Raw genomic sequence first — 26,518 nt, 5'->3', positions numbered from 1 at the left:
CCCAGAGAGGTGGTGGATGCCCCATGCCTGGAAACATTCAAGGTCAGGTTGGACGGGGCTCTGAGCAACCTGATCTAGTTGAAGATGTCCCTGCCCACGGAAGGGGGGTTGGACTAGATGACCTTTAGAGGTCCCTTCCAATCCAAACTATTCTATGATTCTATGATATGAGTGCCTTTTCAGGTGATGCTACCTTTCCAGTCATTCTTAAATTGCTACAGAAATACTGAGCATATGTATCTAAGAACAGGATGTACAGTAGAAGCCTACTGCAGACATCCATAATCCTGTCAAACGTACAGAAGGTTACGTGCTTAATAAAGATTTTGTAGTACTGTCTGAAGCTGCAAGACACCATCCTTCCTGAGCATTCTGTTGGCAAAGAAATACCTAAACAGGTGAAAAGCATTAACTGCTACAAGAACTGCCCTTATACCTCTGCTTTAGTAATTTGTATCTCTAGCAAAAGAAGTATCTCTTGGGAGAAAATGTTACTCTAAAAGAGAATTCTTCAAATATGCTTGAATGAAGCAAGTACAGCACACAACTTAAAGTTACGTGACTACCAGAAGTTATTTCTGAGCTGTTCTTCTTCTTGGGTATTCTGTCTGCGCACTCCTCTCTTCTTTATGCTCAGCCACTAGGTAGGCTCTGACACTTTTTAGAAAAAGCAGAGCCAGCAGGAAACATAGGCAAAGCCACTCCCTGCATCAATTTTATGAATGGTCAGTTGCTCTCACAATACAGACTTTGAGCAGAACTTCAAGAAAGCATGTGGACGGACAGTTTCTAAGAACATGTTAGTGAGAAGTAATCTTTACTCTTTATTTGACAGGTGTATACTGTGTATATTTCCCCTTGTGAAAGTCAAGCTTGATACACAGTTCACAAGGAAAAAAAGCTTTTGAAAACTATATGCCAAATTTATCATTTCTTAAAATGAAAATTTTATGAAGTCATGCTATTGCCCTAGCCCCAGTATGTAAGCCGTAAGGCCTACATTTGCAAAAGCTACTTTGAAAATATCTAAGATGCACATAGTTTTCAAAAGCATATAGTTTACTAAACTCTTCTGATTTCAACAGAAATTCTGTTAGATGTCTTTATACACCTTAAGGTAACTAAAACCATTTAGGAATGTGACGTTAAGTTCCTTAGTTATACCTGGTATCCTCAGTACACAGACTAGCATGAGTCTTCAGTATACTGCAATGAATGTGGTGCCCTTTTGATTTCTGTGTAACTTAACCTTCTTTCCACTGCATCAATTCTCTCCTTAAAAGGCAACTCTCCAATTTCAAACATTGCATTTACTCATTTTGAGATTCTGTTGTTGGAACAACTCAAATTCATTGAACTGACTGTTCAAAAGTTCCTTAAAAATGCATTTGCTTATCCATTTCCTTGACAATGACTCACATGACTGAAAATGAGATTCAGGATAGGATGCCCATGTTCACCAAGCAGCTAATTATCTCAATGGTGTTCTAACAATAATATCTACTTCCTATAGTTGGTGCTTCTATGGTATGCTGCTTACCTGCATTGCAATCCTTTTGAGTGCAGCATATTTTTGTACTTCAGTTTTCCCCCCACCAGCCAAACCAATCTAAAAATACCACGAAAGATTTCATTATCTATTTTTTCATAGTCTGTGATTTCAATTGTATTTCTTACTCACATTTAAATCCAAAATTACTCTAAAGTTAGATTTATTTTGTTTCACTTGAATTTGGAAACATAGCCCTTTTGTGTATATTTGGAAAACCCGTATCAAGAAACGTCGTAAGCTTTTTTAATGCCAACTATCTGTCTACCAGTAAGGCACTAAAGAGCTACTTCAAAGATTTGTCAAGAATAACATCCCTTCTTTTTGATTCTTCATTACTGCTGTTGTTAGAAAACTTGTCGACCTCTTGATTGAATAGGATCATGGCAGCAATAAATAACTTAAAAAAACTGAATTGTTTGATTTTTATTGCTCAGCTCATATAAAAACCTGATTTCCTAGAAAAAAATGTGATGTTCAATGGAACATGGCTGAAGCTGTATTACATATTTTCCCCTTTCTTACCATTACCAGGTTTTCTGACTCTTTTTGTTCAGGTCAGGCTCATTAGTTAGTTTTAACACTACTGTTGACTGCTGTTTTGTGTGCAATGAAGATCTGGGTTTTGGCTTTTTTAAAAAAAATATTGTTAGCACGGGGTTGAACCATTAAGACTATGTCTAGTCTAGGAGGCACACATTTATCAAAGTACTTCTTAAAATCATTGTTCCCCAGTTTTCTTTATCAAGACCTCATAATAATACATTGCAGCTCCAATGCAAATTCCATCACAGTTACTACCTAAAGATATACAAGATAGCCCTGCAAGAGTTAACTGTTGGAAAATACGCAGAACAGTAAACTGGAGGGAAAACGAGTCCAGGGAAAGGCATCTTTTTAATACGTTACTGAAAATATAAATTTGTTAAATAATGAATGAATGTCACAAATCAGCACTAAAGTAATTCTATATGCCAAAACTGGGTGTAAACCTGTGCTTAACCACTTTTGTATATTAATAAGTAGTTTACTTACTAGCAAGTTCATAAGAAGGATTGGAATAAGCAAGGTAAATATAATGAGAACTGTGTAACTCAGGAATGGATATGGCAATTCACTGCTTAGTAGTGGATCAAGGAATGCATCATGGTAATTAATGTCTCCCAACATCATTGCAAATGTCTTCATCACAGAAAGCAGAGGTGTGCTATACGTTTGCTGCAAAAAGAAGAAACACCAAAATCAAGAAAAAAAGCCCAAATCAAGTAAAAACGCGAACTGATGAAATTTGTAAACAACCTCTTGAGATTCTTTAGTCAAAAATAATATTTATAATGATAAAAATTAACTATGCCATTCAACTAACCTGTGAACCCAAAAGGACAAAGAAACTCAGTCCAAAGGCCAATATCAGGAAAAAGAAAACGACAGCAATCCGAATCAAAGTCCTCAAAATTTCCCAGAACATCACAACATAGATGCCATAGTTTTCAAATCTAGGCAATAAGTAAACAGAAAAGATATGCAAAATTAAATACTGAAGTTAGAGTCCCTTACAGTTATTAATGTAAGGCAATAAGTAATCCTGATTTTCATGTCTGAAAAGAGACATTCTGAGATGGTACAAACATGTTGTACTTTCACATCAAAAAGAATGCAAGTGGTCTTATTTACAGCAAGCCTAAACTACGTAATCTTGTATTTTAATACACTAGAGCAGTACTTCTTCAAGATACTATTTTTCATGGACAACTTTTACTCTCTCCATAGCCACAGACAGTACAACATTGTACAACTGTTGCACTTGGAATAATAACATTAGGAAATTTTCTCATTTTTTGCTGCTTTTCGAAGCAAATTAGCAACCAGAACAAAGGACTACTGGCACCATGATCCATCTAGCAGCCACATGCCTGATTTAAAAAGATTTTGCTTTTTATGACACTACAAAGTATGGAAAACAAGCAAACAAAAAGAAACATTGTGCAGGAAGAGAAGGGGAGTAGCACAATTTTAAGACACCTGTGTTTCCAACAACAGTCCGTCATCTGGCAAGCCTCTCCCATTCTTGGCTTAAACGAAACTAGATCTCAGAACATGAGTTGTCATAAAGCAGATTAAGCGACCTTTTCACCCAAACCCGAACTTGGGAATTTACGTCCTCTGCCAGATTCAGGGACCAGATGAATTAATTTCTCAGTAGCAACTGAGAAAATCCCTCCACAGGACTTTCCCCCGGAAATATTATGTGGAAGGCTGAAAAGATCAAGCTGGAAGTAAAGCAAACATGATCTTCTGTTTATTAGGCATTTATTAGGCAAAACTCCATTGAAGTCAATGGAGCTACAGGTTGCTTTGAGAAAAGATGGCCTGAATGAGTTAGAAAAATGACGTGTAGAGTTCTACTGCTATACAAATGAAAAATATTCAGGCCAGGGAAGCATTTCATCTAGCAGAAGAAGGAAGGTTGGGCAATCATGAATTTACTTTTTACTGTTTAGGTTCAACCCCCATTTTGCCCACAGCACACAGCAGAGGGGACACGCCCATTCATTAGTCATCTAAGGTCAGACACATGTAGGACAAGGTTTGCCAGCAGAGGCAGTACTATAAAGGTACTCTCTCTTTATGACATTAACTCTGTTTACAAACCTGGTCCTTAAACATCCCAACTACAGTAAAATGATCCTGAAATTAATCAGCAAATGCCGTGTTTGTCTGCCAGACCTCATGGGGGTGATTAGTGCATATATACAGTAAGAATCTGAAGAGCATATATGCAGTGTTATCACATACTGTCATCCTTATTTTCTGAACAGCTCCAAATCACCACTTTTTTGCTGATCAGCCACACCTCATCTTTGTGCAAGGCAGTCCTGCTCAGTCACAAACATGTTTAATTTATTAGTCTTAAGCACTACACCCACACTATTTTTCCCTCCACCCAGCTCTCCTGTGGTCCATAACTCTTGGACACTGTTGTACCAGTGACAGCATTAAGATCATTAATGGCAATAAATAGACCTAATGTCAACTAAAGAAATAATTTCATCCACTATAATTCTTTTTCTTGGTGTAGAAAAGTGGGGTGTGCCATTTAATCTGTAAAATGATAAAAGAATTTACCTTCTCCCAGGTATTACTTACAAAAACAGACTTCCTTTTGCCTCTTGTAATTCATATCCTTTTTTTTTTTAAGTGAAAGTCTATACAGTATAATGAAACATGTTTTTAAAAAGACATAGGCAGTGGCTTTGCTTACTTAACATTAAAATAAATCTTGTTATTTCTTTAGTTGCCATAACACATGCTGTGATTCTCTACATGAAAAACACTGAAAACTACTTTACTGCTCATAAGGTTAAAAAGTTCCTATGGTCCTAATCTGGAAACTTATATAGCTTGGAAAAAAAAAAAATAGGGCTATCACACTTGATCAGTCACGGTTTAGGATATATAAAATATCTGAACATATTAAAAGTATTTTATTGTAAAGCATGTAAGTAACTTTTACCGTTGAAGGTAAAGCAAGAAGTTCATCCAAGACAAGTATACAGCAATTGCTCCACATTCCCACTGCAAATGAGCTGGTGTATTAATAAATAAAGAAGACACAAAAATTATGCTTGTAGTATAAATAGTCCAGTCCAGTAGATTGGAGTAATCCAACAAGTATTTCAATTTCTAGGATTTAAGAGAGACAGATACATATTTACAAGTCATGCATCATTAAAGGACTGAATTCAATACACTATTGTAATCCTCTTCTCACTTTTAATCTTATATAAATTGTTATTTCCCTTTTAATTAGGGAAAAATCAGATTTATTTCAATATCACACAAACTGCTATGCAAGCACACTGTCTGATTAATGTTATTTCTCTATGTATTTACCTGCTGAATGAGCTGAAATATTTCTTTGCAGATTCCCAGTAAACTCATAATTAAAACTAAACACATACACACCCTTGTGAAGTATGAGTTCTGAAACAAAAATCAGAGCACAAAACAAATTAGAAATTATTAAATGAATGTTTATTTCAGCTCTACCTACTACATATACATTATATTGCCAAGCTAAGAAACTTTGTTAGCTTGCTTCAAATAAACTTATTACTATCTAAATTCTGTTTTACTAATATTTATTGTGAAATCCATGTCACGTATATTGTGTTTAAGTAACTCAAACCAAGTATGAAAGTTTGAGCATTCCCATGATAAACAGTTACTGTGCAACTTCCTTATTACTACTATTTGAGTATGGGAACTGAAATTGCAGTATTTATGCCACATTATCAGTCTGTTTTGCCACTGATAAACACAGAGACCAATTCTGTTGTCCATAACTTCACTATCACATTGCAGTATCCAGAATGGCAACAGAAGTCTTTGGACAAATTGGAAGTCCTGGCATCCTTATGTGGCTGCTCCCTTTGATGTCTCCCTTTACAACCAGTATAGGCAAAGCCAACTTTGTTGCGAAAAGCCTTCTATTGGCATAGATAACAACAGTGAATTTCATCTTTCAACTTGTAGAGCTAATTCCCCACCTGAGGGATTCATTAACTCACAGGCAGACCACAAATTCAGGGCACTCACTTTTCGGTGGTGCTGCAATACACATCAGCATCTGCCCCATTGTGATGTCCTTCTTTAACCTGGGTTAACAGTATAGCACCATGTTCCCTAACATCGTGCTCTGTAACACTGTGTTCTGCAACCCTACAGAGCTGGCATTCCCCACTCCATTCCCATTACTGGGTCATTAGGACACTGTCTTCTCCAGTGCATGATATTTCATATGTACTGCTGTTGCTCTAGTCTCTCAGGCAGCACCTTCATGGCTCCTGATGAGTGCACTGTTTTCTCCACCAGCTGGCATCATTCGTCATTGAAGGACAGGACTCCCTCTTCCAACTATGCTTCTTCCACCCAGTCTCTGATGATTCAAGGACTTGGGTCAGTCTGAGTCATTCCTCTGTCTGCCGTATGCAGCTCCTGTCATTCTCCTGTCTTCCACCAGGAAGATTATTTAGTGGAGCATGAATTCTTCCAGTTCTGCTAGTTCTGGCTTCTGAATCTTTGAGGATCCCACACGTACTGGGCTGGGCATGTGATTCTCCAGACTTTTTCATGTATCAGGATATCCTCATGAACCTTTTATATCCCTTGACTTTATTTTATTTCATATTTCTACTAGCATATCCTTTTTGAGTTCCTATTTCAGTTTTATGTCTTTTCTCTCCCAAAAGAACTGTAAAATATTTTCTTGACTTTTTTTTCCTTGCCAAAATCCTTGGTTTTAGTGATAAAATCACTTATTTGAAATGGATCATTTGAAAAGTTCACCACACAACAAAAACTTGTCTCCATTAACACCAGTATGTTACCGTTTCAGGGCAAATGACACAGGTGTCTCTTCTCAGAATATATGACTTCATGTCGTGCAGACAGAGCTCTGTGACGCTCCTGCCCTTCACATGGACACAGGAATGTAACACTATGCATGAGTTGTACTCACAGGTTCAATAAACAGCAGAACTTGCAGTTACTTCTCTGGAAGTCTAGTACAATGTTCAGCTTAGGGACAACACAGCCTTCTTTAAAAGACAGCATACTGCTTAGTTTTAACTGCAGGAAGGAAACACTTACAAAAAGGACATCAACCAGTCGCACCAATGTCTTTCTTTTCTAAAGCCTCATTCTCCTGTGGCGGTGGACCTGGCAAGTCTAACTTCTTCAGTTCACTATGGTGTCCTAATTATTCCAGTTCCAGCTTCTGAAAAAAAGTTTGAGCTTTGTCTCTTAACAACCCCAAAGTATCTATGGAGGACAGGCTTATCCTGAGACAGGGTTCATCCTTGCTTGCTTTCCTTATCGCCCCAACTAAAGCATCATTTCCATCCAATGCATATCATGAACAAGATCAATATTCATAAATTACTAGAGTAGCCCCACAGCTATCACAGCTGTGACTGAGAGACAAATATTCAAAAGTCATGATGCATATGTACTTTGCTACCTAATCAAGTTTTTCATTTTGAGATAACATAATTCCAAAATGGGGGTATATCATTCACATTTTAGCACAACACAATTTTTTCTATTTTTTTCTTTTAAGTTTATTAACAGGGATTGTAGGAAACATCCAATACACTTAAAAACCTTTCACAGTTTTCCATCCATATATGACTGAATTCTGCTGTTATGTTTTTCACTGTTAGGTTGTACATGAGGTACCTATATACAGACTGGCAAAAAATGTTCTGTCTTAGTCTCATAATTTATGAAGAAACACTGGGCCTGCAAGGGAAAGTAATACATATGGGCAAAGAAAGATGTATTTGAATACCCAAAAGCACTTTATTATTGACTAATCTTTCTATGTCAAATTTTAAAAGTGCGATATCCAGTTATTTTGGTTGAAAATTAAAAGGACATAGAAAGCTAAAGAATCCACTGTTTTCTGTCTTTTCATAATTAAATACACATTGATCTTTTTTCTTCAACATTAAAGAAATATTTACTTCAGGGAAGAAATTGAAGTAACTGTGTACCAGATGTAAGATTTTCAGAAAAGATGAAAAATAAGAAATGAGAATTGAAAATTATCTACAGAAGTTGCGACTTAATGTTTAAAAATACACACTTCAATTCTGTTCCTTAGAGTTGCTAAATCATAAATAATTCTAGAAATTATTTAAATAATCATACCTTTTTGCTATAAAAATCCTAAACATATTGTAACTAGTAAGAAAACTCAGTACCTCATATTCTAATGGTCTTGCTTCATAGGTCTCTGTTCCATTCAAAGGTCTTCCTGGCTGTATGTGAGTGACCAGAAGAGTCAGTGGGATGAGACCGAGAGAATATATGCCTAAATTCATCAGATGTGCTCGAAACCCATAGGCCATCCTTGAAAGTAACAATGTTAAAGTTACAACACTTCACAAATTTAGGAGAGCGTGCATTCAAATGTAACAGCCAACAATGTTTTCAAGATGAGGAAATAAACATTTCTTAAAACGTCCTTTTGTGATGAATGTGTTCATCGAGCTTTATGTGGACAAAAGTGTATTGCCCATTCTGAAATACTGTTCCTTTTCTTTTTAACTCAGCAATCCTATTATATATTTTTGCAATAAAGCAGAAACAAAGATAGTGTTTGTCTTTGCTGTAAATATCAAAGAATTTTTACTAAATGCTAAGCTACATTTTATATGATAATCATCAGCATATTCTAAATATGCTTATGAGAGGTTATATGGAAAAGACATTTGCTTCAGTCAACACTATAAATATGTACATCTTAGTAAACAACTCTCAGGCACAATAGCCTTCATCCTGACATGCAATATTATATTTTATGTACATTAAAATACACCTACCATTTCATAAGCAAATATTCTTTACACACGGGATGACTGAGTAGCTCCATGCGATTGTGGCGTACCATGGCCTACAAAACAAGAAAGCAGAATGATCAAATTGATCTCATCTAGCTAAGTAAAGTGCTTACAAACTTGCTAGGCCACCTTCTTTACTTGAATATTAGCCTAATGAAAAGTAAAATGTTTGTAACATATTGCATGAATATTAGCCTAATGAAAAGTAAAATGTCTGTAAGATATTGCGAAGTTCTTTTATTTATGCACTCTGGCCCAAAGCTATTACTAATTTGCCTTCTCTGCCTACTGAGGCATCCAGCTGCTCTCCTGCTACTCTGTTAGTCTATTTCAAGCTTTAAAAAATTGTACAGACTATTGCCAACTATACCTGTGAGATGACCAAGGTTTTCTAGCTACATTTAATGAGAAAATACTTATTTATTTATTATTAGACAGTATACCAAGTCTAATTGCCAACAGGAAGCCCAAAAAGTAATCAAATTAAGCCAGAAAGTTTGTTCTGTAAATATTTTCTGAGAAAGTATGAGAGAACAGACTGGCAATGTGAAAGAACAGCAAAATTTGTTTTAGGCACAGAAAGTATTTTGCAATTAACATATGAAAAAATAACTTTTGTCAGTTTTTTCAATGCCTTACATTCCAGTGCATGGTCACTACATGTATAGTTTTCTTTGATGTATTACCTGCACATATAGCATGTTCTCTTGAAACATTCATAGTTGTTTAAATAAACTAAGAATTTTTACCTAAACCTAAAAGAAATGTTATTTCTTACTTAGACTATAAGGACTTTGACCCATACTTCATTCCAATATACTTTAAATATACAGAGTTATGGGCTTCGTAGAAGAAATATGATGAAAAAGTCAAACCTCTTGATGTTATCTAAAGCAAGACAGCATGGAACAATGTCAGTGTAAAACATAGAACTCACATTTAAAGTGGTAAGTGGTTCATAGAAAATGTCTTCACCATCCTTCAGTTTCTTGTTAAGTGTCAGGGGACACTGAAGATATCTGAAGTTATATTCAATCTGAATAATAAACATACAGCAGCATTTAAATGTGATGAAACTGATAATCTAAGACTGAGATAATGTGCTTAATTTAAAAAAGGTTATCTGTTAGAGAAAAAAAAGGCATAATGTGTCAAAGTAACCAGAACACTGATGTATACTGATAGCTTGCCAGTGAACACATGCCATCAAGATACACATCTGTGACTGTAATATGATTAAACAGTCATTTTGAATTGTAAAATAAAAAGCACACATTTCTTCTTAAAATATTACAGTTTAAAAAGGTCATTGTCAAAACTGTAATTTGTTTTAATGTTGACTTTGAAGAAAAGCTTGTATTTAAAAGTTATATGGCTTTGATAACACAATATAAAGAAAACGTACAATAGCAGAAAATTTGCAAGTTTTCTGTTAATGATGTAGACACAATCCAATGTAATAATTGATAAGGTGGTTTTCAATATGGTTTCAAAGGTAACATAACTGTAAAACATTCATGCCTCCTTAGCATTGTGAAAGCAACCTACTGCTTAAGACTTTGGACAAGAGTTTACAAAAAAGAAACACGTTGGACTCTGAATTATTGATGACAACTGTACTACTTATGATAGGCATGCTTTTGATACGCATAAATAGATACTATGTCTTCTATCACTGTTCTTTTGAAATATCCATAACCTCAGATACCCAGCTTGATTGCAAGAATTAACACAGCAAAGTTAAAGTCTATAGATTGCTCAGGTTTAATGTTATACTTGTTAAAATGCATAAGCATGAAGATTACAGAAACTGAACTTCAAAGCTGTTTACAGACCAAAGGATAAAATAAGATCAGTCACCTGTGTTTTCTGTTAAGATCTGATATTCATCTACAAGTGTATCTTATCCATATGAACTTGACATATACATTAAAGTATATGTCTTGTGTACTTCCCAAACTTTCAAGTCAAAAATGTGTTCATTTCAGTGTCACAGAGGCAATAAAGAGAATTAAATGAGTGGCTTCGCTGAGAAAAAAAAAAGAGACTGATAGTTGAAGATTGGTAGTTTCTGATGAAGTGATTTTTAAAAGTCATCCTAATGCTGAGGAGTTTTTTGCCAAATATATATTGAAAGTGCAGATTCAAATACAGTTATGGGTGAGTAACTACTGAATTATTCATAAATCAAGTTAAAATACTGGCTGATTTCAATTTACCAACTACATAACTATAATAGCAACTATAGAAAATATTTAAGAGGTATTAAAATTTGGTCCAGTATTAGTAGCTAAAAGCCAAGCTGATGATTTTCTAACTTAATTATTATCCAAATAATGTACTGCTGCTAACATATAGCCAGCCACGTTGTAACATATTCCATCCTAAGACTGTAAAATGTAGTCTTCATAAATTTTTTCATCCACTTACATAGAAGTCTCGACTTGTCTTTTCCTCTGAAGACTCAATTATGCAGTTGTCCTGTAAGATGATTAAACAAACAGTCATTTTGAATTGTAAAATAAAAAGCACACATTTCTTCTTAAAATATTACAGTTTAAAAAGGTCATTCTCATAACTGTAATTTGTTTTAATGTTGACTTTGAAGAAAAGCTTGTATTTAAAAGTTATATGGCTTTGATAACACAATATAAAGAAAACGTACAATAGCAGAAAATTTGCAAGTTTTCTGTTAATGATGTAGACACAATCCAATGTAATAATTGATAAGGTGGTTTTCAATATGGTTTCAAAGGTAACATAACTGTAAAACATTCATGCCTCCTTAGCATTGTGAAAGCAACCTACTGCTTAAGACTTTGGACAAGAGTTTACAAAAAAGAAACACGTTGGACTCTGAATTATTGATGACAACTGTACTACTTATGATAGGCATGCTTTTGATACGCATAAATAGATACTATGTCTTCTATCACTGTTCTTTTGAAATATCCATAACCTCAGATACCCAGCTTGATTGCAAGAATTAACACAGCAAAGTTAAAGTCTATAGATTGCTCAGGTTTAATGTTATACTTGTTAAAATGCATAAGCATGAAGATTACAGAAACTGAACTTCAAAGCTGTTTACAGACCAAAGGATAAAATAAGATCAGTCACCTGTGTTTTCTGTTAAGATCTGATATTCATCTACAAGTGTATCTTATCCATATGAACTTGACATATACATTAAAGTATATGTCTTGTGTACTTCCCAAACTTTCAAGTCAAAAATGTGTTCATTTCAGTGTCACAGAGGCAATAAAGAGAATTAAATGAGTGGCTTCGCTGAGAAAAAAAAAGAGACTGATAGTTGAAGATTGGTAGTATCTGATGAAGTGATTTTTAAAAGTCATCCTAATGCTGAGGAGTTTTTTGCCAAATATATATTGAAAGTGCAGATTCAAATACAGTTATGGGTGAGTAACTACTGAATTATTCATAAATCAAGTTAAAATACTGGCTGATTTCAATTTACCAACTACATAACTATAATAGCAACTATAGAAAATATTTAAGAGGTATTAAAATTTGGTCCAGTATTAGTAGCTAAAAGCCAAGCTGATGATTTTCTAACTTTATTATTATCCAAATAATGTACTGCTGCTAACATATAGCCAGCCACGTTGTAACATATTCCATCCTAAGACTGTAAAATGTAGTCTTCATAAATTTTTTCATCCACTTACATAGAAGTCTCGACTTGTCTTTTCCTCTGAAGACTCAATTATGCAGTTGTCCAAAACCAGCTTTGCAGATGAACAGAAAAGTGAATTAAGGTGATATAGATAACATTCATCAGAAAGAATATAATGTTTGTAACTGAAGAAAATGACCTTCAAATACAGCAGTCATCTAATGGAAGTGATGATTCAGTCAGATTTTATGGTGTATGTTTTGAAGACATAAAACTCCAGAGTTTACATGTAGGAGTTAAACAATGAAACTATGCAGTTTACGAGGCTACATGCTAGTTTACAAGTATAAAATGTGAAGTGTTTATGAATGTATACATACCAAGTCACTTGCTATTGTAATAAAAAAACATTTCTGTAGTGTCATTTAAGTTAACTCAGAAGGTGAAAATATCTCAAATGGTTTTGAACCCAATTCTCTTCTGACTTTCATCACTTTTATACTCCTTTTTATACTACTTTTATACTCTTATAACTCCATTGACCTCAGGAAGCTAAGAAGTTTTTCTAATACTAAAGAAACTGAACTGGCCAAACTGAAACTATCACTAAAACACAATTAAATCAATTTGTGAATTTATATTGTTTCCATTTTATAATAATACATATTAGTGAGGACAGCATTAGAAAAACAATGGCAAAAGATGCAACGTAACTAAGGTTTTTTTGTGCAGTCATTTCTTTAATATGCGCAGAAAACTCACTTTAAATGAATCAGGAAGATACTCAACCATTTCCAGCAAAGGACACTTATTGGCACTAGAATAGTGAGAGAATGTCACAACAGCCTCTTCCCATCTGCAAAAACGAGTTGAGATAATGGAAAATGAATTAGTTGCTTCTCTTTTAAAGTAACTGCTTTTAGATTATTTGAGTTTTATTTAAGATATTATCTTGCAAATCACAATATATAACAAGTTTACATACCATCAATTGGAAAATCAGCTGTTTGGGGAGTAATTGAGTAACATTCTGGATGCTTCTCTAAGAATGATTCATATTTAATTCTGTTATCAGTTAAACAGAAATATTTCAACTATGCTAAGACCTTCTAAAAAATATGAAATGAACTAAAGCTGGAATCTTGGGTTACAAGATTAGGTGAGTAATAATAAATACAGTAAAATACTGGCAGTGTTCCTGCAACTCTTACCAAGAGATGTGATCATTAGGCAATGGTGCAACACTTTTATTCCTGAAGTGGGGCTTCACTATATTGTAATATAAAATATTCTAAACTGCAGTTGAACTGCCACATTTTTAAATATTTGCAACATTTAAAAAACAATTTTATGAACTGCCACATTTTTAAATATTTGCAACATTTAAAACAACAATTTTAAATTAAGTCTCTTGAATGGTATCAGTTGTGCTCACAGTTTGATTAAAATTCTGTAGGTATTGAAGCATTATGTGAAAGGCCAAAATTATGTATGTAAAAAGAGGAAAGACATGGGAAGGATTACTTATTTCTAATGGCTTCTACGTGTTTTTTTTAACAGAATCTGAATACTCAATCTAATATGGAAAACAACATGCCACATGTCTGATGTCCATTACAATTATGCCATTTTTTATTTACTCTCACTAGAACACAACGTAATCTCTGGAATTTTAAAGTATGTACTCAGTCTTACTTATTAAACTACAGGTTTTCAGAACTTAATCTCAGTTAAAAAACAAAACAAAAGACAACAGAAAATAAATTCAAAAAGCATTTTCTGTATACCTTACCTTTTGTGCAAAATGACAGCAGACACTACATCTTTCCTCCTATTGTGTATTGCTTCATGGAAAAAAGAAGCTACTGCTTTGTTGAACAGAATTTTCGCACCATAGTCAAGAAGTAACCTTACTGCTTTTGCATGTCCTTCTCTTGCAGCCAGGTGCAAAGCTGTGTTCTGTGCAGAAAAGTAGTACAGCGATGCATCCATGAGAATCATTTAAAAAAAAAAAAAAGTATATATTTCAGTCCTTTCTGACACTGAAAAGCCACATGCTATTCTCAGTTGCAAGTCCTGAATACTTTTACCAGCAACATTAAAAAGTAGAATATTGTCACAGAGATTCTGATAGAGATTATAGACAAGTTCTTTATTCTATGTCTACAGATACAGTAGTGCTAAATCTGAGGAGGAAACTCAGCTGTAGGTAAGAAAGGCCAATCATTAATATCTTTTAGTTTTGTAACTAACAAAGTGCAAGTCACAAATAGGTAAAAATGATGGCATCTACAGATACAGAACACCTGCATTTGATAATCAGGACGAGAAGCATCCAATTATATCCAGATGTGCTCATACGAACAAATCTGCAAGAAAATGTGCAGGCACAGTTTTATAAGAGGAATGTGATTTTCTTTGGTATTTTCATAAAAGTAAGGCAATGAGTGGTTTAGGAATCAAGTCACACTGAAATTGACTTTTGAAAGGCTTCCCAACTCACCCAGATTTTTCTGAGGGAAATTAAGAACTAAGCATTGGCTTCTCATTAATTTCTAGGTAAGATCTGTTCCTAACCTAATAATTCTAAATGTTTTCAGCACCAGTTCTCACAGAAATTAGGAACACCTTCTGTGTTGGAAACTGAATAGTTCTTTAAAATGAGCACCCTGTTTTCTGATGGGGAACTGTTATGCAGGTTCATACAAGAGGTGTCCAATCCAGGAAATGGATTCTGTCTTAACCCAACAGATGCTGCATTTGTCCAAACTTCAGAGCAAGATAGGAGCTGTATCTGTTGGACATCGCTGTGCAGAACAGATGGATTTCAAACAATATGTTAATGAGCTATAGTTGATACTGGATTTTTTTTAATCTGTATAAGTTCTTTAAATTTAAATTACCAATGTTTGTACTACATTGTTAAAATACTCTCGCATTGTAAAGAGGGGAAGAGGGACATGTCTAACATACTCAGTATTTTATATTTTCTATTAGGCTATTTACATTTTTTTTGTCTCCCACATAAGAACTGGATAACAATTTCAGCAATCATATATTAATCTAAGCAATAAACTTTAACAGTGGTGAAATATAAAGACTTTAAATCTGCCACAGGAAATGGAATATTACACATGTAATGCACAGTGGAAAACTACTAATAGCATACCACTGATGTTTGGTCTAGAAGCAATAGCAGACAAGAAACAAATAATGCTATGTGAACACATACCCCTTCTTCATCCACTCTGTCAGTACACTTCACATTAGTATCCAAAATGATCTGCATTGTGCGAGTGTATCCTCCGAAGGCAGCATGGTGCAGGGCTGTCCAGCCTTTATAATCACTTACATGTAGTGGTATAAAATTAGTACTTATAAATGGAAAACTTTTTATACATGTTAAGTAAATGTAAATGCCTCCTCCTTTGACTCAAACCTCTTTTCTTTGGCATGACTACTGCAGAGATGTCCATGCTTTCTGTCAACTATTATGTGATTATCAATGCATCATTCGGAAGTAAAAGTTTCAACTCAATAATAGCATTTGGGTCTCCCTCTCTCTTTTTTTCCCTTTCTCTATTTCTGTATATATCTGGATTGCACCCATTTTCTTACATGTCCCTTGAAAATGACACAAATGCTTGCAATATTCTGTTACTAATACTTGGCAACAGATGTGGCATAGATCATGGCCATATTACAGAATTTTGCATTTTAAGATAGTGAATATACAAAACATTATAAGCACACAAATCTATTCCTATTAATATTACTTCATCTTAGTATAACAAAACTCATTAAGCCTTTTATCACATAGAAACTACCAGGACATTTCTTTTAAAAATGCCAGATTTAAGTCTAAATTAAGCCTAAATACACACACACACATATGTGTACACATAGATATACATACTTACATATGTGATGTATATTAATCATCTCTATCCTTGCTAGGTGTACTAGTCCAGCTAAGGACACTGGAAATAAAGGGTTTGACAGTAGTTCGTTTAGTGGGTCCTCCGCAGTCACAAATAATGAGCGTTTGACAGGTCTGTTTGCTAAAGGATCTCCTCAGAACACTTAGGCCTCTAGCTCCAAGGTCTAGCTGCAGTGGACTTGAAAGCACAGGACTTGAAAGTTAAAGCTCTAGACTGTACCTTGGAAACAGGACTCAAAACTTTTGGTAGCTTTGGCTCCTGGCTTTTACAGGTGTGAGCCTGGAAGCTTTTGTGGAGCTGCCAATGATCTGAGGATCTTTGACCTGAAATCAGGACTTAGAGTGAAAGGCAAGTTGCCTGTGAACCACCAATCTAAGAAGCCCTGCTCAAGCCTGTAAGTGAAGCTGATGTGATTATAGATTTCCAAAACAATATTTTTTCCATCAAAAGGTTCAATATATGTGTACACATAGATATACATACTTACATATGTGTATGTATATTATCATCTCTATCCTTGCTAGGTGTACTAGTCCAGCTAAGGACACTGGAAATAAAGGGTTTGACAGTAGTTCGTTTAGTGGGTCCTCCGCAGTCACAAATAATGAGCGTTTGACAGGTCTGTTTGCTAAAGGATCTCCTCAGAACACTTAGGCCTCTAGCTCCAAGGTCTAGCTGCAGTGGACTTGAAAGCACAGGACTTGAAAGTTAAAGCTCTAGACTGTACCTTGGAAACAGGACTCAAAACTTTTGGTAGCTTTGGCTCCTGGCTTTTACAGGTGTGAGCCTGGAAGCTTTTGTGGAGCTGCCAATGATCTGAGGATCTTTGACCTGAAATCAGGACTTAGAGTGAAAGGCAAGTTGCCTGTGAACCACCAATCTAAGAAGCCCTGCTCAAGCCTGTAAGTGAAGCTGATGTGATTATAGATTTCCAAAACAATATTTTTTCCATCAAAAGGTTCAATATGCTTCTCAGTTGGATTTAGAGAAACCTCAGTTTCCCCAGCATTAGAAGCCTTGCTTTACAGCTAGCCATGATTCTATGTGTCAGGCTGAAGCAATGCACAATCAACTTAGTTTTACAAATATTTCATAAATATGCTCTTATATTGTATATTTATATTTGTATATATTAATATATTGAATATTTTTATATATTGTATTTATATTTATATTGTATTAACTTCCCAGCAGATGGACATAAAATGTAAGGTGATAGTTCTTTTTTGCCTTAATGAATGGAAATCTGTAACCTTACCAGAGAAAAAGGGCCCCTCTCTTCAGAAGAAACTGAACTACCTTCTCATGACCATTCTGGGCTGCCAAATGAAGGGGAGTCATTCCCTTCTTATCACCTTCATTCAAAAGTCTTGTGTCTTTCATATCTCTTATAAGTCGTTGACATGTATTGATGCGCCCATAGCTTTGAAAGATAAACATAGAACTCAATGTCAAACAAATACAGATGGAAAAAATGGCATTGATTCCATTGCCTAGACTGCACTACTAACCTGGCAGCAAAGTGTAATGGTGACTTCTTGTCCCTGCTCTTAGAGTAGATGGAAACGTTGAGGCTGAGTAAATTATTTACAGAGAGGGCCACACCTTGTCTGCATGCATAATGCAATGGAGTGCATCCTTCATTATCTTCATCCACTACAAGATTTTTAATATGTTCCATCTGTTACCCCCCAAAAAAAAACCCCAAAAGCACAGAATTACATTTATATCACTAATGCTCCACAGCTTCTAATAGCTTGTAACAATAGCATTAATACTTTAAAGCAGATCTAAAAGTAAGAAACAAACTTTAGGAAAAGTAAATTTAGCAACAATGAGCATTTAACGTCTGCTGATTTGTGGGTCACCATTTTTTCAAACAACTACTCTTTGAAGAACACAGCAGTTTGCCACTCTGCACCCTTACTGCAATCCATCCACAGTACCAGTATAATACAGGAGATTCTTCTCTGCTGCCATTCAACCATAATACTCATTGCTGTCAGCAAAGGCTTGTACAGAACTTAAGGGTAGTCTATAGTCTGTATTCAGTAGCAAAACTTCTGGCTGTCAAGAACCATCAGTTCACTGGTTTACAGTGTAATTTTATTTCCCTCACTTCTCTTTCTCATCTTCACTTCCCTGTTTTTCCTCCATACCTTGTCTAACACTATCCTATGTATAGCCTTTCTTAAAGCAACTAAAAATCTCCCCCCCCGGTCTACTCCACTCCTTTGTCTGAATTATTAGTATGATCAATAATTAGTAAGTCAATACAGACAACTGGGAGTTATCACTGGTTTAAAACTGATTCTCTACATCTGCTGAAAAGGGAGGTTCAATCCATTCTGCATTACTAATCAAAGTTGTTTACAGATTTCAACAGATGTTGTAAGATCAGTTATACTTGATTCACATTTAAAAGGTTGTTTCTGGAACTCTGGAGGCTAGCAAATTTAACTCTTTCAAGTAAGCCTGGGCTCTAGCAATATGAGTGCTTCACCTCAGCATAGCCAAATACAAACCCATGTTTGAAATCCTTTTTAAAACTAAATCCAAGGCTTCATTACAGTCCAGTCCACAGAAAGCTCCTGCAGAATATGCTGTAAGCTATTTAAGTCCTAGAGCTTGACTGAATATGAGCACATCCCCTAGCTTTACTGCATGCAAGCTGGGAAAACAGAAGTGAAAAGTTCTATATTTTATTGCCTACCTCTTGAGCTATTCAATCCCCCAACAGCAAAATAATTTATGGGATTATGTTATTCCTTTGCCTGGCAATAAGAAAACTGTATTATTGGCTTTGAAATGTTTTCATGAGAGGTATGTACCTCTTCAAACTATTTTCTGTGACACTGGGCAACTTAACAAGTACCACAAACTTTTACAAACATTCCAAAATAAAATGGTAGTTGCTTTTTTCTTTACATTTTCTAGTAAGGGTAACAGAAAGACATAAATTGATGCTTACTGTACCTGCAGAAATTTCTCATTCAGATGCTGCAATCCTCCAGGCTGCAATACCGTCAAATGCAAGAAATTCCGACCAAGATGATCTTTTAATGATACATTTGCTCCTAGATAAATATGGAAATAAATACCAGCAACTTCAAAACTGCTGGCCCCTTGCACTAACTGATGATGTTTAAGACAAAGGAACAAACGTTGAACAAATGTGTTTATAAATCTATAAAATAATAAATGTTATTCCAAGTCAACATTATAACATATAATTTTACTTACAAAAAACCTCCTACTGACACTCAGATTTCAACGTTATCTCATGTGTGTATGCATTTTGTATTTCATTGCAGCACTAAGATTTATGTGGGGCCCTTATATTCAGAGATACTGAGCACCCGCAAACCAAGAGGTAATTTAAAGATGCAGATGATCACCTCTTCTAAAGTTGTAATCTTGTTACAGCTTCAAAACTTATTACAGGGCTTATTAACAAAATCAGTTATATTACTATTAACAAGGGGAAATACAGTAACAATAATTCGCTTGCACCAAAAGCGTACCAATTGAAAGATATAGCTCAAACATTTTCAAGGTGACTGTGATTATATAAAATCACAGGTAACACTTGAAATATGGGCTTTAACATTTAAAGATTGATTGCTGGTACGAAACATGACTCTGTGTAAGTGATGCATTTATTCCACAGTTCTGCTTACTTTGTGAACTGCGAAGGAATGCAGGGATGGAGTGCCAATGCCAGCTCTACCTTGAGAAGCATGACACATGGCATACTCATTTTTCTACAGCCTGTTCACTCTGTATTAAAAAGGGTGAAATGATCACACTAATTCTTCCTTTATCTCAGGGGATACCAGCACTGTGCAGCTGTTTAGCTCAGCTGCTCCTGGACTGTATGCTGAAGTACTGAACTGAAATCGAGAGGAAAGTTAGACGCAGAGTTTTAACATGTATGAACCCTGCTCAAAGGAAGCATATGATATGTGTATTCCTTTTTACCTTTTGAGAGCAGTAAATTCACAATTTTCCATGATGCACAGGAAGTGGCCAACAGAAGCGGGGATCGACCTTCTATGTCAACACTATCAATATTAGCCCCCTGCAATAAAGAATTTCAAGTGTATCATGAATAATGAATAAATGAAATTTTAAAATGGTGCTGCCCTTTATAAGCATAGCAGAATTACAGGCATTCTGAGTAACTCCAGGTAAGTAAATTCAATAAACACATTACATATCTATATAAAACTGCTATGTTTTCAAACTATCAGCCACAGCCCAGTCATCTATACGTATATAAAAATTTAGATGCCTAAATAATAGTGGCCTACTTCTAGGTATACTGAACTCACAACTCAAGATCTTTTGTTAGGGTACCTTTCCATGCATTTAAATACTCAAAATCTGGAATTCTAACCTGAAAATACTGGGATTGAAGCTCTGGAAAAATACAAAAATTGCAGCCCTTTTGAATGTGTGGTCTTACCTCTCAAACAATTACCAGAACAAGACCCTTCTGAACCTCTTTGCTATATGAATACTGTTCAAGAAGTAATGCATCCACAGATTAGTACAGTTCGATCTGTATAGCTTGATCTATCTTCATTTTCAATTCTTCATCATAAGCTATATGAGCCAAGTTAATTTTGACTCCAAAGTAGTTGTATCAACAGCAGACACATTTTTATTCTCCAAACTCAAGGTTTTTGATACGACCTTTTTCCTTAGGGGAAGCACAAGGACTCGAATGAGATATTCTGGCAAAAGCCAAAAAGTTTTGCTGTTTTGTCTATTTTTGCACAAGATGCATATTGCCAGGATAGTATGGTCACTATGGTCACAGTATCACTATGACCATATCAGCAAAACACTATGAGCATAAACATATCTATCTAAAAAATCCCACCAGCAAGGGAGTATGAAGATACAACTAAATGAACCAATGAGATGTACGTATATTTTATGATGTTTTAGATGTAATTTTTCTAGATATTGAGTTGCAAGTCAAATTGGATGAGTTGAACAAGGTACACAAAAAAATCTATTTTATTTCAGATAATATCCAACGATCATTGAAAAAAAAATCAATGGGAGTTTTTCCATTAACTTGAATCATCGTTGGGTCCAGTCCTAATTCGAGAGAGAATTAATCATAATCATGAGCAATATTTACTTTCTAGGATGGTAAAATCTGTAATGTAGTAATAAGAAATATTTAATAAATGTACAATGATTACTTTACCACAGAGAACAGGAAGCTTCCAATGTAGGTTGATGAAACGTTTGAGAGTAACACATGCAGGACCCTTTCCCCAGTTACCTTTCTACAAGGTCAGACAATATCTTAAAAATGTTCTTATTCATCGAAGAAACAGACCTTTATTATCCAAGTGGCCCATTCATTTCAGTGAATACAGGGCAGCAATATCCAGTTAATAAGCAATCTTTAATCATCTTCCCTCCAGCTAACATTGTTCAGCCTTCAGCAAAACTAATTCAGCAGCATTCATCATTATTTATCACAATAACAAGTAACATATATTGCCACATATATTTACCACATTTACAATACAGCTGAATTAAGAGTTTGTAAATTGTGTTTCTGAACTCCTTTTACTTTTGCATTTATACATTAATATATATGAATTAAACAGCCATTAATATAAAAATAAATATTATGCAAATTTTGTAAATATCAATTAGTATTTATACCAATTTAACCTTTCATTTTTCTTTTAGTGAAAACAAAAGAAGCAAAAGAGGAAAAAGGAAGTTCAAAAAAAGAACCAAGAAAATGTGTAAAAATTACTGCTTATTTACTTTGAATAAGCAAGTTTCAATAAAATTAATGAAGTAAACTCAGGAAGCACCAGACACCTCAATGCTAAATTGTCCAGTACACAAGAAAAAAAAAAAAACACTAAAAGATGCATGGAAATTGCTAAGATACTAGCTAAATCATGAGAACTTTCTGATTTTCATGTCTTTATTCTTCTTTACAGTTATGTACATAACTTGTAAATACAATCACGCCATTTGTATGCACAAAGCAGATACCGTGCACCTAATGTGACAATGGCCACTTTGACATTATTGTTAAAGTAATTGTGCTTAAAATGCTTGATTTGCAAACCAATTTGTAAGTACCATTTCTTTAAAGCTATAAAGCTTTGTAATGTTTAGAAGTTGGGAACAGTGATCTAGCTTTCTGTCTTTTGCCTTTTTTTAAGGCTTCGGTTGGCCTTCAGTTATGGCAAACCATAGCTGTACATCTCACCAAAACAAGAGCACGTACTCATTGCCATGTTATGTTGAGGCCAAATGCAAAATAATGAAAAGCTCTGCAAGAAATATCTGTGGAGTTTGATTCTCTGATTTTTGTGTAGCACATTGACCTACAACTTACAAAAAAATTGGTGTAATTTAAGTGTAAATAGCATACATGGTGTGCCTGGACAATTCTGTTTAGCATAGCTAATCTTACCTTTTCTATCTAGAAGAGCTAGATGTAACACTGTATCTGTTTACAATGGCTTTTATTTTCAGGCACAAAAAGTACCAAAAAGAAGATAAAGGAAGTAATCATTGTAAGTTAATGTGCATGAAATGTGGGTATTTAATGTATAAAATAAAGAAATTTTGTTCTTTATGAAAACTAGAAAGCCATTCTGAACTGGAATTTGCTATTCCTTTTGAGCAGTAACATTGCTCCACCTTTTCTTTTTCACCCTCGTGTACACCACAGCATAGGTGATACCTAGTGATCTTGCCAGGAGTCCAAGAGAGCAGGCAGCACAGGTTGTAAGTGCCGCATCCCACTAACCCCAACTGGCATATTTTGATCCACTCCCAGACAGGGCAAATGAAAACAGTCCTAAAACTTTATATGGAAAGCCAAACAAACCCTCAGCATAGATTCTACGAAAGAGGCCAAAATAGGCAAAATGATACTCAAGGAATAAAAGTTTGTTCTTAGCAAATGCAGTCTTAAAGATATTCCCTCTAATACTTTCTGCGCACAAGCCTCCACATGCAAAAACTTGTGCCTATATTTATCAGGTAATAACTTCTGTAGATGGGTTGTGTTGTCAGACAAGTTTAAGCATCAAACCTCACCGTTTCACATTTGAATTAAAAATACGCACAACATCTAGTTCTGACTAAATCCAATCCCATGTTTCTGAGAAAAGCAAAACTGACTGTGGAAGATAATTTTTCTTAATATAATTGTCATGAAATTAAGTAAAAAACCTAAACATACATAAAATGGAAAAGAAGGCTGCTGACTTCTGAAAATTTCCTCATCAGAGTGGGGCATATAATGGTTATAACGTGTACACCACAGCATAGGTGATACCTAGTGATCTTGCCAGGAGTCCAAGAGAGCAGGCAGCACAGGTTGTAAGTGCCGCATCCCACTAACCCCAACTGGCATATTTTGATCCACTCCCAGACAGGGCAAATGAAAACAGTCCTAAAACTTTATATGGAAAGCCAAACAAACCCTCAGCATAGATTCTACGAAAGAGGCCAAAATAGGCAAAATGATACTCAAGGAATAAAAGTTTGTTCTTAGCAAATGCAGTCTTAAAGATATTCCCTCTAATACTTTCTGCGCACAAGCCTCCACATGCAAAAACTTGTGCCTATATTTATCAGGTAACAACTTCTGTAGATGGGTTGTGTTGTCAGACAAGTTTAAGCATCAAACCTCACCGTTTCACATTTGAATTAAAAATACGCACAACATCTAGTTCTGACTAAATCCAATCCCATGTTTCTGAGAAAAGCAAAACTGACTGTGGAAGATAATTTTTCTTAATATAATTGTCATGAAATTAAGTAAAAAACCTAAACATACATAAAATGGAAAAGAAGGCTGCTGACTTCTGAAAATTTCCTCATCAGAGTGGGGCATATAAATGGTTATATGAGCCTTAGTTTAGTTGGTATAAATGGACACTTGGAGCATAGCCAGTAGCATCCCCAGTTATGTTTCTTCTCTTTCTCCCTCATAATCATTCAGTGAAGAAATATAATCAAATGACACAGAGGAAAAAATATTTCTAGATCAGAACAATCATATGTACATACTTCAAAGAAAGGATTTCTTTCTGGAAAAATCAGATTAAATTCAATGCATGTTTAGCATTTATTTCGTATTTCATATCCTAAAAGTCAGGATGACTAAACCAGTTTGTCATATCTGGTAAAAGACGTTTATGAAACCTTTCTAAGTAAAATGGAAATAAAAACGCAAGTTTTTATCCTCTGTAACTGTGGGATGCCATTATGCAGCCATAACTACCACTGTACTGTAACTGTCAATTACGCATTATGAAATCTCTCTCTCTCTCTCTCTAAATGACCTATACCTGAGAACACATTCTCTTTTATGAATTTCTCTATGCAGACCTGTAGCAATAGATAGCAATAATCTCTATAAACATGTTGCTTGATTAAATATTTACCATTGAAATCAAATACTCTGCCAGTTCATAATGATCAAACAATGCTGTCCTGTGGGGAAAAATGCAAAAATACAGTAACATTAGAAAGGACAATGAAGTTTCAAGCCAAAGGGTAGCATTTTTCTCCATTTGCTGCATTTTCTAATATTTTCAAATAAATACATTTTAAAATAAAGAGACAGAGAGATACCTTTATTACATAACTCATTTTAATAAATTGTTTCCATTTTTGTCATGGAGTTTTGTTTTTAAACTAAGTTCAGTTCAATTAATACATTGAAAACTCACTGCAGGAAACAAAGACCTCATTGATAGGTCAACAGGTATTTTACCACTGATTTTTAACAGAACGAGTCATTTCATATGTCAGATCTTTCGCTCTAACACACAAAGTCAATATAGAATTCCATAAACTTCAGACTCAGTTTGTTCTAGGCAGACCTAGAGCCTCAAATCCATTTCATTGATCCAATCTTCAAAAATAACTTGCTAAATATTTTGTGTAATAATGCTAGAGCGGGGTTAAAATGGCAGTGACTTAGCTAAACATGTATTCTGACTGTGGCAGGCAAGTCTACTTGAAAAAATATGAAAAAATATAATATACTGATATAAATCGTGATGACATTAATTTACTAAAAATATTTTAAAGCTGTCTATACACATGAAAAATTCTCAGGTTTTATTCTACAATAAGACATTGAATTATATATTATAGGAAAAAAATGCTCAAAGCAGGAAGTATAGCACAGTTAATACACACACTCTAAATGTTTTCAGAAGTCAGACCCCTATTAAATATTTTGACTCAATGAGCAACACAGAAGGACAGTTCCAAGGTTGTACTGTATTTTAAAGATAACAGTTCTCTTAGCATTATAAGAGGTAATAACACAGGGTGTACTATAGTTAGAACTGATTACTCAGAAGACGTATTTTAAAAATCATGTCATGATTCCAAATAAATACAGATGCCTCCATTATCTATAGCAGACCCCTCCAGCCAGCCATAAATACTGAATGCTTCACACACACTCAAAATAAATTCCAAGGTGCCTAAAGAGACAGTGAAGTTATTTTATAAAATATTTAGATGGAAACATGACAGTAGGAATGTGAATGGATCAAGTCCTGCCTATGCTTCACTGCTCCTTCACTTCTCAACAAGCCAATGTTCCTATTCAGTTTATTTATATTTTGAGAGATTTGGGTGATTTTCTACCTTTCTGATGATTCTTGATAATATTTTTTTTCTTGTTTCACAGACACAGGGAGCAAAAGAATGTCATTCTTTTTCCAAGCTTTTTCCAAGGACATTCATTTTCATTCTCATCCTAAATCCAAAACACAGCATTGTACCAGCTACTAGGAAGGAAATTAACTCTATCCCTGCTGAAACCAGGACAATATCCACCCCTTATTCTATACCATCTACGTCATGCTCAAGTCTCATATTTTCCAGTACATTTTCATTAATCACTACTGCCCCTTTTTTTTTTTTTTTTATTAAAATAAACACCAAACACAGAAAA

General features: G+C 34.8%; 1 protein-coding gene across 1 annotated transcript in view; it reads right to left on the bottom strand.

The window, feature by feature from the left end:
* The window catches only part of TRPA1 (transient receptor potential cation channel subfamily A member 1), a 71,826-nt gene that overhangs the window by 6,696 nt on the left and 38,612 nt on the right, over positions 1-26,518 (bottom strand). The window contains exons 9-25 of the mRNA XM_009272666.2: positions 24,987-25,035; positions 20,515-20,614; positions 19,510-19,610; positions 18,045-18,214; positions 17,792-17,956; positions 15,825-15,939; positions 14,385-14,551; positions 13,355-13,448; positions 12,645-12,704; positions 9,893-9,991; positions 8,938-9,008; positions 8,317-8,464; positions 5,444-5,533; positions 5,064-5,233; positions 2,916-3,045; positions 2,585-2,767; positions 1,541-1,609 (exon numbers count right to left, since the gene is read on the bottom strand). Of these exons, the coding sequence (XP_009270941.1) occupies positions 1,541-1,609; positions 2,585-2,767; positions 2,916-3,045; positions 5,064-5,233; positions 5,444-5,533; positions 8,317-8,464; positions 8,938-9,008; positions 9,893-9,991; positions 12,645-12,704; positions 13,355-13,448; positions 14,385-14,551; positions 15,825-15,939; positions 17,792-17,956; positions 18,045-18,214; positions 19,510-19,610; positions 20,515-20,614; positions 24,987-25,035 (1,981 nt within the window). The remainder of the gene's footprint in view (positions 1-1,540; positions 1,610-2,584; positions 2,768-2,915; positions 3,046-5,063; positions 5,234-5,443; positions 5,534-8,316; positions 8,465-8,937; positions 9,009-9,892; positions 9,992-12,644; positions 12,705-13,354; positions 13,449-14,384; positions 14,552-15,824; positions 15,940-17,791; positions 17,957-18,044; positions 18,215-19,509; positions 19,611-20,514; positions 20,615-24,986; positions 25,036-26,518) is intronic.

The sequence above is a fragment of the Aptenodytes forsteri genome, unplaced genomic scaffold, assembly GCF_000699145.1.
Source record: "Aptenodytes forsteri isolate BGI_AS27 unplaced genomic scaffold, ASM69914v1 Scaffold62, whole genome shotgun sequence".
In the NCBI taxonomy this organism is placed as follows: domain Eukaryota; kingdom Metazoa; phylum Chordata; class Aves; order Sphenisciformes; family Spheniscidae; genus Aptenodytes; species Aptenodytes forsteri.
This window is presented reverse-complemented; position numbering and strand designations above follow the sequence as displayed.